Source organism: Trachymyrmex septentrionalis, unplaced genomic scaffold (genome assembly GCF_001594115.1).
Source record: "Trachymyrmex septentrionalis isolate Tsep2-gDNA-1 unplaced genomic scaffold, Tsep1.0 scaffold62, whole genome shotgun sequence".
Taxonomy (NCBI): Eukaryota; Metazoa; Arthropoda; class Insecta; order Hymenoptera; family Formicidae; genus Trachymyrmex; species Trachymyrmex septentrionalis.
The window spans coordinates 1,484,902-1,496,187 of NW_017305800.1; the positions used below are offsets into that span (position 1 = coordinate 1,484,902).

Below are 11,286 nucleotides of genomic sequence, written 5' to 3' on the forward strand. Positions count from 1 at the left end.
AGTAACAACTATAAACAGCCAAGCTAGTGCTTCGTAATTATACACTAATCGTTATAAAATAGGATACATAATCATTATAAAATAAAACAAACGTAATGCAAACGACTTTTATCAGATGACCTTTAGTGTACATATAAACAATTTAAAAAGAATAAATCCAAAACAGAAATCGCATTATTATTAATTGTTAAACGATTTTGATTTACATCAAAATGTCAAAACTGCTCTCAAAACTTATGGCAGGTACAGTAACATATGTATCTAAATATATATGTCAGTGTATATTTAAGTTTTTTTTTTTAAATAAGTATTATAAAAAAGGCTAAAAAATATAAATTATAAAATTATAATAATATTCCTCAGTTCTAAAGAATAAAAATTAGAATAGGATTGATGTATCATTCTGATAAATTAAATTCAAAATTTAATTTATCAGAAAACACACAAAACAGGTTTTACTTATTTTTATTAAGGGGTTACACTACCCAAGCGCGTCGAAAAAAGATTTTTCACTTCTTTTTTCAAATTGCGTAGTCTTGTTCCAAGCCTTTTTTGTACATGACCTTGAAGAACTATAATTGAAGAACTATAATTCACTTATACCTGCTAAAACTACCGACAGAGCTGTAATACCCTTATAATCCTGTGCGCGGTCGAGCGGCCTTTTCAAACGTTTCGGAGCGCTCAGAGGCGCTTCCGAAAAAAATGAAAAAATTATTTATAACAGCTTTCCACCAAAATTCTTTTCGAATGTTATTTTTAAATAGTTTATACATCATTTAGCAAATAAATAAATTTAAAAAAAAAAAACATTTTCTGGGTAGTGTAACCCCTTAATTTATGTCAGAATTCACTGACTTTTCATTGACAATGTCATTGACTTTTTACTCATTCATATCAAAATTGTAATTTAGTGAAATTATATCGATAATCATTTCCTATTCTGAAATATTTGGCAAATCAAAAAGTGAAAAAATAAAAACACACTCTGCGGGCATTAGGAATTTCTTCAATGTCACAATCGCCGCCACCTATTAGGCTTTCCGATGATATTGGTGGATTTACGACATGTTTTTTTAAATATCTGGCATGTGTCTTATCAAAGCTGGGCTTTATAGAATACATGTACGTCGTTAACAAATTATTATCCGCTGTTGCATATATCGTTAAAAAACACATAGCAAGTTGATTATCGTCCGAAAATTCAATAATTAAGCAAAACGATATTGGTTGATTACTCTTGAACGTTACTTTTGCTTCCAGTTCTACATACCTTGTAACCAAAAACAATTTTAAATATTCTTACATATAGAATACTGTTTTTTGTTAATTGACAAATTGAAAAAAATAATTCTCTATCCTAATATTTTCTAAATATTATTAAATTATAATTATTTATTAATATTTTTAATGATATAAATAACATAAGAAAATACTCCAACTCACGATTGAGGAGAGACGACATTACCGTTTGGAAAGTCAACGCGCAACAACTCGTTTTTGTAATCGCCGCTGCATCGCGGCGTCGTTAAAAAGTTTGACCGTATAAACGTCGTGTTATCAAAGTGCTTTGCTCGAATTCTAAACTTTTCCTCTATAGCCACGCCGAGAGGAACAGGCGTAAAATATATCTCCGTTGGCTCAACGTCTATCGAACTAGCGGGAAACTCGCCGTCGAGACGTAATTTATTGAAGACGCCGTCGTCGAGCTCACCGCGAATGTATATCGGTGCCTCTGCACTAAAACTGCCGCGTTTTCTCGGCTTGAACTCGAGAATGAAAGAGACGTTACCGCCAGGATGTAAAATGCACTCGATCGCATCTGTTGTTCTTCTGATCTCCGCACCGTGAGACCATTTTATGGTAAACGGACAATCAACTTCGTTAAACTCCTCGATATTTATTGATATTAATATTTCCCTCACCGTTACTCGATTCTCTATAAACAACTCTTCAGACAGCTAAAGAGTAAAAATATGAACTTGAAATGCCTTAATTAGATATAAAAATTTTTAATCGTATAATAAAATAGCTTAATATAAAATTTTTATTATGTGTACAAAGATAAAAATATTTTATCTCGTTGTATAGAAATTTTTTCTACACTTTTTTAAGTAAATTTCTGCATGAATCTTTTTATATGCAATTATTTGTGTTTCTATTTTTTGTATTCTTTTTTATTTCGTTCATGTAAAATCTTACTTTGTTAGTCGAAGCGTTGAATCGAAACAAAAGTTTGCTGAAGAAAATAATGCGGTCAGTCACGGTATAATCGATAGATACAGTTGGTAGTTTATCAGGTAACGTCGTCATGGAAAAACCTGACAAGTGCATGTAATGAGCTTCATGCGATTTCAAAATTTCTGCTGGCCGAATGCTTTTAGGATGCAACATCGATACTGGACCAAGCAGCTCATTTATCACAATCGGCAGATAGAAAGCGCAACTGGCTAAATCGACTGGTTGAAAATGCAAATAGAGGTTTTGACTTGTACCTGGGACGATGATTATCCCTTCCGTACCTTTTTATTTATTGAATATATAAATCAGCAGTTAAATTACCCGATTTATTAAATAAAATTCATAATTTTTCAAGTTATTCAAGTTATTAGTTATTATAAATCTGTGTTTCTTAAACTGCGATCGATAATTATAGTCTAAGGAATTCTTCAGCTTTTTGCTTTAAACTTTTAAATTGTGACATTTTCAGCAAAAAGTTTCTGATGTTGCCGTAATCCTTAAGCTTTAAACAGGCTGACCAGATTTTAATTGTAAAATTTAAAAGATAAAGCCAATTAACGTCACAGCTCAGAGCTTTGAGCAAAAAGCTTAAAATCTTATTATATCTATTGTATAATAGATTAGGGCTAATTGTAACAAAATTCTAATTGAATGTAATTACTATTCCTTCATTGGAAATATTTTTTGCTTTATTTTAGGATACTCCGCTTAATTATTTCCTATTTTTTACCATCTCTCATCCTTTCTAATCATTTATAGGAGATACTTTTTTATTTCATTATTTTTAAATTGCCATTACCTATTTCCGAACTCCTGTCATTTGCCAACAGAGAAACGCGAAACTCGGGATATTCTTCCAACAAAACTTGGAGTTTCAATAACGTTGTCCCAATATTCGTGGCTGTTATCTGGTGAGTTTGAAGAGCATCGATTCTGAGACGTTTTATGTCTATTCGTTGCGGCACGAGCTTCAATCGCGGAAATGACACATTGCCATTTATCTTATACAGTAACTGTAGGCACTCTTGAATCGTAACGGCAATTACGGTAGTAAAGCGACAACAAACGTCGAATGTAAGATATATCTGACAAACGGTAATGAATATTGTTTGCGTATCACGAAATATTATTACGACTGACGGAGAACTTACCTCAAGAATTGCAATACCGCGCGGAGATATTTTCCCTCGCAGTGGATTAACGTTGCAACCGCGTATCAATAAAGCGCTATCCACCTCATACGTCACCTGGGTGAATTCAAAGTTTTGGAGAACGGCGATCACCTTCGTTGGCAAATTGAGAGGTATTTCCCCGAGATTCGTGATGTCATTTACGAATCCAACCTTCGGCACAAATCGCGGTGCGCTAAATCGCAGAGACAAGCGATTTCCGCTCTCGCATATCAGTATCGCTGGAGTGTAATTATCCTTCATGTTATTGTATTCGTAGTACACGTAAGCGTATAAAGTAGCGTTACTCCGCACGGAACCCGATTTCGGTTCTATATAGAATCCAGACATCGCTGGTATTTCCCACCTGCGACAATTTATCATTTTTGCATTACACTTAAACTATTCGAAGTATTCTACAAGATTTATTATTAAGATTACAAGTGCTTGAAAACGATTGAATTATTCTTTAGAATTAAACACCTTAAAAATCTTCTATTATTATAGAGACATTGATTCAGGGAAATATATCATATGTATGAACTCATACATTAATATTAAACCAACAATCTATCTAAGAAATCTGCAGCCATTTATTTTACTCTACATTTTAATAAATTGCTATTTTACTTTATCAAAGTAAAATAAAATCTGTGCTCTTGTTAATAACTTTTTATATGATAATTCTTTCAATCATTTTGAAACAATCTTTTTGTTAAACATTGTTTAAATTATTATTGTTGTTTACACGGGGAGAGAAATACATTTTACCTAAAGCATACTTTCGCATTCAATTTATTTATAATTCGAACAATAGAAGTTATTGGTTGATAAACTTCTCCTCTTGACCATTCTTTCCCAAGTTCAATTTCTTTATTATCGACATACAATTGTTTGCGAACAATGGAAGCTGTAATATTGAGCTCGAAAGAGTGATTATGATTAATCACATAATTGATATGTCCATTAAATTTGCCGCAAACTTTGTCCGCAAAATACTCGACTAATTTGGTCATCGTCGAGCCTGGTTGTAAGAGCATTGAATCACCTTCCGGAAAGTAGATGTACTTGTTTGACATAGCTACTAATTGTATCATCACTGGAATGTCGTTCGTATTCTTTACAACCAAACGACGATAGTTGAAACTATTCGGTGCTACCTACCCCAATCACTCAATGTTCATGATTAAAATAATTTTACGAGTTTCTATTAAAATCATTGCTCTTATTCGTTCATAATTTACGAAATCGATTACATTTTTTTAAATTTTATATGAAAAATCTACGAAAATTTTTTATATAATAAGAAGGAATAAATGAAAAAGAGAAAAGGGGAGAAATGAAAAAAAAAGCAGACATTAAAAATAAGCGTTTATATAATACTTATACATTATCTTCTGACAAAAAAATAAAATCTTTTTCTAAAATAAGTTTACGAAGCAATTTTTAGTGATTTTAAAAACATCTGATCAATTTTATGAATCTCTATACCATATTTTGGATTACTTACCATTCCAAAGTGGACGAAAGTGGTTGGATAAATGTGGACTTTATATATTTGTAAAGGCGATAAAGGTATTAGTACAGCTGCCTTAGTTGCGAAAATCGATTTCTTGAGCGAAGATTTTACGTTTTCTGTAAATTTACACATTTGCGAATAATCTTTATATAACAGCTTCCATTTGGGTAAACTTAAAAGGCGATTCATAATTTCCTCGTCTTCGTCAATTTTTTTTATTGGCAAACTTTTTCTACCTTTAAAAATTAAAAAAGCGATTCAATTTTAAAAATATTTTTGAAGAATTCAAATTTTAATTGATTGAACTACTTAACATAAGCTTACTTAAAAGTCCCTTTTTGGACTTGAAAATAATATTCACCGTGCATACAATAAAGTAACTTCCAATTTTTCTTCTACCGAAACATCGTTTGGATACAATCGAATCATAAGAATCTGCTGCGACATTAAAGAACAATTTGAAGGAAGGTTCAACTGTAAAAATAAATTCATAAGATAGAGCCTTTCGAACTTATCGAAATACAAAATTCGAGGACGCAAATGAGTCAACGTGTTAACGAAATAGAAGAGCAGTAATAATTACTGCTTTCTTTGCCGCAAATTTTAACAAGAACTTCGGTCGACGTTTTTGGCATAAGTTTCATCCACTTCGGATAGCAGCGTACAGCCGCATTTGGCGCACATTCTAGATATATCGGTGCAACGGCAGAAGGATTTGTCAGACGAAGCACGCGCTGCGATATCTGGCCGACAATTAGGTCTCCAAAATAAAGAATATCAGGTTCAAAATGTACTTGTATCGCTTCCACTTCACCGTAAAGATAAAGCTTTACTGCGTCATAGATTTCTGAATCAATACTTGATGTGTAGGACATTATCACGGATGAAATTTCCATTGGGTCTTCTATTAAAATGTATAACAAAATAATTAATTACCCAAGAAGTTATCCAAAAAGTCCAAGAAAAATAATCTAAAGATGTTATTTATATGTATAAAATAAGCATAAAGATATGTTAATAAACTTTATAAGATGTTAAATGGTTTAAAAAAAATTACTCACGTATATAAATTTTTTGTGATATTGTTTTGTGATACTGTTTTGTGAAATTATCCATTGAAATATCTTTTATAGGATCAATCCCTGTAGAAACATTATTTAAATAAAGATTTGTTCAGTTGACTTCGATGCAAAATAAACTAAAAGAGACACACTCGTGATAATTTCCGATTCGATACATTGTACCCTAACTATTCTAATAAATTGCATGAAATCTGTATTCTTCTGATTTGGATATTTATTTTCACATTTTCTCCATTGCTTTTGCTCTTGCTCTTTTCTTCGTTGCGATAATATATTTATTGGTGAAAATCTAGAATTATATATTAATAGATATTTTTAATGTATGTGTGTGAAATATTTATTTCTTTTATAGCTTTATACAATATACAACAATGAAATCATTAGACTTACCTTACTTCAAGGATGATACCTTGAAATGGACCTATTCGCCCTTCAAACGGATGAATTTCAAAGATACTATAAGTTGGATGTTGTTTGCGATCGATATCCTATAAAAATAATTTTAGTAAAAACTTACTCATTATTTCCGAATCAGATTGATTAAGAGCATAAGTCAGTGGCGGAGTATAAATTCATTAATCACATAAGATTTATGTATATTTCAAAGATTCCAATTTAATCACACTAACTTTAGTTACCTGCGTTCAATTTTTCTATTAATTATTAATATTGTAACAAAATGTTTAATAATTCTAGATAGGAACTTTTATAGCATTTAAATAAATAATTTTAATTGCTCAAATTTATTAAATTTATTATCATTTCTACTTAAATAATCTTCTATAAATTTTAGACATAAATATTTTAAGTACAGTACCAATATTATTTTACATTTTAAGTATTGCTTTTGATAATCCGCTACTGGCTAAAATTTCTAATTTTTTTGTAACAATCGTTTTGTACCGGAATGCATTTTACTTCGTTATCAATTTCACCAAGAACAACATAACTGGATGCTCGAGACGAAAGATTACGCAGGACAAAAGTATCGAACCTACAGGTATTTTCTATCGTAGGTGGAAAATTGATGAGGGTAAAATCTCCAGTTGAATTCGGATGATAAACTACTAATTTTGGCACGATTACATGCACTTTGATGGGAACGCGTATATTTGGAGTAGATTTAATCCTGAGAAAGTTTATACGAATCTTTCTTACAATGACAAAAATTACGATGGCGAACAGCAAAGATATTTTACCAAAATTCGGTATAAAAGATGCCTTCGTTTCTGCTCATTAATTTAATTTGAAGTATTATTTCTTTATGTGGTTTGATTCTTCCACGACGAGGTTTTATCATTAAGTCTAGATCATTTTGCCAGAGATCGATCGAAAATCTGGAAAATTTTATATTTTTACCTATTTATCTCGAACTTTATTTTATATTTAAACTTATTTTTCATTTAAATAAAATATAAATTATACGAAAATCTGATTAGAGTTAATCCATCTTTTATGTAGACAATATAAAAATTATCTTCATAATCTAAAATTATTGTCTTTTATACGATAAAGAATTAATTAAAAATCAAAAAAAGCATGAAAACATTTTTCAAATAAAAATTTAAAAAATATATTATCTTTTTTAATGCAAGTTTATTTCTAATAAAATCCAAAAAATTTCTATAAATACCACAAATACCTGGTACTTTTGTTTCCTTCGTTACGAATTGTTACTATTTTTAAAGTGGATGGATAGCCAACATCGATAGTGCCAAAGTCAACTGACTTCGGTTCGATGTTGATATATTCGGTGGCTAAAGTAGATATTACGTGATAATCGAAAATCTTTCCATTGATCTCAATCGGAATTATTGCACGCAATATAGATGCTCTTTTGAATGTGTAAGTTACATATGTTGTTATACTTAATCCAGGACTCACTCGTATTCCACTTTTCCGAGTTTTTATTTGAAAAGCCTTTCGAGAAATGATAATCATTGAGAATTTTGCTTACTTTTTAAAATGTTTAATTATGACTTACACAGATTAAACATATTTACTATAGAATTTAGCGGGCAGATTCTGATAAGCGCTGGTTTATACCCGACATTCTTGATAATAATACGCTGTCGATGCACAACTCCTTCGAAGGCTTCGCTGAATTTTATATGACTCGGTGAGATGTATACATCATCATATCTTATACCTGTTGCTGACTCATCCATAATAGGTGCTATCTGCATTTTCTGTCCTTTTTGCATCGAAATGGTCGACTTTGTGATGTAATATTAATATACAAATTAAGACATAACGATATATTCAGAAAATGGCATTAGATAGAAATATTGTACGAATACATTACAGTTTATCAATTTTTTTTAAAAAGTATTTTATTTTTTCTTAAAAAAAACTGATTTATTAAAGTTGATCTTGTTTATAAATCCGCATTTTTCTATTTTGTATGTTTTAGTGTATCTAGCTTAAAACATGTTGCTCGTTTTAATTTTATTATACTTACGATTGTTGTTGAAAGATCCATCATACTGACTTAAAACGGAATTATAATATTTATACTAAAAAGATTGATTTACCGATTAGACAAATCAATTATTTAAATATGCACGTCTTTAATTAATATTTGCAAAATTATAAATCTTATATTGTTTCATATTTGACATGTTGTCAATAGGCATGCTATTTATTTCTGCTGTTCGAGAGAAAATATTCTTTTGTTTCCGAGGAAAAAGGGATATATATGGTGGAAGGAAGTCAGGTGTGCTCGTTTTCAAGATAAATTTGTACGGTTCTGCGTATTTTTAATCTAGAAAAAGTAGTAAATAAATTATTTTCAAATTCACAATATACGAGATTTATTGAATTCTAAGTATTATACTAAAAAGATAATAGTAATAAAACAGGGATTTATAATTTTTACATTCTGTTGCGTACGCATTTTATTTCAAATAAATAAGTAATGCAGATGTTTGCTTCAACATGTCATCGTTGTCGCCGCGATACGTTTATATATCATTAATCTCAACAGTTAATTACATATGCGAACTGCTGAATTATTAGCAATCGTATTTCGAGAGATAAAAATCCGGAGCGATATAACATACTACCTTCTTGCTTGAACATAGTGTGAATGATAGCACGTACAGTAATCTCATCGTCGCGGCACAGGTCGGCGATCTTACGTAAACAAAAGTGCGTTGTACACAGCCACAAATACGCAGTAAGATTATATTCTAAATGAAATATTTAATTCTTTATAATATAAATTTACTCAAACATTTTACTTTTTGCATTCGAAAAATAATTTTGTTTATTATAGGATATTATATCTAACATAAAGATTATAGTTTTATTTAATCAAAAAAGAATTAATCTACATTATTTTATCATTACACACTTTATGCCAAACAACTTTTGCATTTCCAGAGAAATAACATTACGTTAAATAAATAAATCGAGAAAATTTAATTTTGAACTTTAATCATTTAAACATTTAAACATTGGCATACCTGAGTTCTTTACACCATGGATAATACTAATAAAAAGGGCATTTAATATTTTGATGTAGTAATTTAATGAATAAACGATGTACTGGTCGATGATTTAGGTAATATAAGTAATCTAATTTTTTAAATTAATATGTATGCCTACGCATACATATAAATACATATACTTGTAGAACGTATAATTTAAAAAATATGTTATATAATTATGTTTAACATAATACATAACATTAATTATGTGTAACATAATATATATGTTATATATTATGTTAACAAACATTTATAGTTTAATTTTATTTAAATATATATTATAATTGAAATCAATTTAGTTTATGATCGCTTAAACAACAATGTTATCTCTATTTGGTTGTTGATCAAAATTAGATAAGCCGATTGTAGGTATGCTCTCAATAATTTTATGAATCCAATTGACGTACATAGAAACCTATATAATTATAATAAACATCAAACAAAATAATATATAATCTAATAATATTATAAGTTATGTAAATTATTAATATTATAAATAACATAATTTATTAATTTAATAAATGAAAAATTAATGTAATTATTATGCGTGACAAAAAAAATATAATCAAAAATATAATAAAATGCATTACAGATTTTACTTAAGAATTTACGGATGACAAAATTATATATTATAGATGGAACTTAACATATTCAACATTTATAAGGATATTTATATTATTATACCTTTGTGAAAACAGCATAGAAATTCGGATCACATACGTTGGTACCCAATTTTCGTGGGCTCACAGAAACGACTCCGTGAATTTCCCAGACACTGGAATTCGGTCGCTGAAGTACCAAACCTCCACCGCTGTCTCCATTGCATACTCCAGTACCATTCGCCCATCCGGCGCAAAAGGAAGTGTAAGTCAAATATTTTCGAAAATCTCTATTTTGGTTTTTACGACACTCATCGTCAGGAATGATTTTCACTGTAGTTATCCTCAAGACTGAACTAAATGTGTCGTTCTCCGTTAGCCCCATACCTGAAAAATATCTCAAGTTCCAGAAACTGTTAAAAAAATTTATTTATTAATTGTTGCCAATCACAATTAGCAACATAGATCTTTTTATCTTTAATTAGTGAGCTTCAAACTTGTAGAATTAATTATTTTTCTTTTAAAAGAAATGCATTATATGAATAATTTGTACATAAAGAATTTATTGAACATATTAAGTAAAAAAATTATGTGTGATATTTTTGATCAAAAATATTTAATTTTCTCAATATTTTTATTCTCTAATTTTATCAGATTTTTTTATGTAAAATTTAGATTTACCGGCAACTAATCCAAGCCCATTGTTTCGTTGATATTCCAGTAATATCGCATCGGAATTCCAAGGAATGCAAACTGGTCCGACAACCGTATTAATAGTTACAGCTTTTTTCAAAATCAGCAACGCGATATCCGAACCATAGTTACTTTCATGATCTTGATACGCGTTCTGCAACTCGATGCTTTCCACGTCGATCACTTGCGCGTTTTCCCCTATTTGATTTAAGTCACTCGAGAGAATCCCGAAAGCGACACGTATCGTATCTGCAGCAGTCTTCCAAACGCAGTGACCTGCAGTTAACACAACGCGTTCTGCTATCAATGTGCCGCCGCAAAAGAAACTCCACTGACCATCCTCGTGCGAGAAAAGAGTGGCTTGCCACGGTAGTATCTCTTCCCTTTCAACGCTCCAACCCTTTACAATTAGTGCTGCCGCTAAGAATATTAATATTTCTTATATAAATTTAAAAGTTTAAATTACCGCGCGTTATATATATATATATATAT

General features: G+C 30.2%; 1 protein-coding gene across 1 annotated transcript in view; it reads right to left on the reverse strand.

Annotated features, from left to right (window-relative positions):
- Positions 1 to 11,286, reverse strand: part of LOC108752894 — a 19,566-nt gene that overhangs the window by 4,899 nt on the left and 3,381 nt on the right. The window contains exons 8-22 of the mRNA XM_018494075.1: positions 10,783 to 11,214; positions 10,187 to 10,488; positions 7,654 to 7,931; positions 7,211 to 7,348; positions 6,915 to 7,140; positions 6,402 to 6,499; positions 6,143 to 6,300; positions 5,991 to 6,071; positions 5,513 to 5,833; positions 5,254 to 5,403; positions 4,921 to 5,165; positions 4,182 to 4,570; positions 3,393 to 3,777; positions 3,041 to 3,326; positions 2,203 to 2,522 (exon numbers count right to left, since the gene is read on the reverse strand). Of these exons, the coding sequence (XP_018349577.1) occupies positions 2,203 to 2,522; positions 3,041 to 3,326; positions 3,393 to 3,777; positions 4,182 to 4,570; positions 4,921 to 5,165; positions 5,254 to 5,403; positions 5,513 to 5,833; positions 5,991 to 6,071; positions 6,143 to 6,300; positions 6,402 to 6,499; positions 6,915 to 7,140; positions 7,211 to 7,348; positions 7,654 to 7,931; positions 10,187 to 10,488; positions 10,783 to 11,214 (3,809 nt within the window). The remainder of the gene's footprint in view (positions 1 to 2,202; positions 2,523 to 3,040; positions 3,327 to 3,392; positions 3,778 to 4,181; positions 4,571 to 4,920; positions 5,166 to 5,253; positions 5,404 to 5,512; positions 5,834 to 5,990; positions 6,072 to 6,142; positions 6,301 to 6,401; positions 6,500 to 6,914; positions 7,141 to 7,210; positions 7,349 to 7,653; positions 7,932 to 10,186; positions 10,489 to 10,782; positions 11,215 to 11,286) is intronic.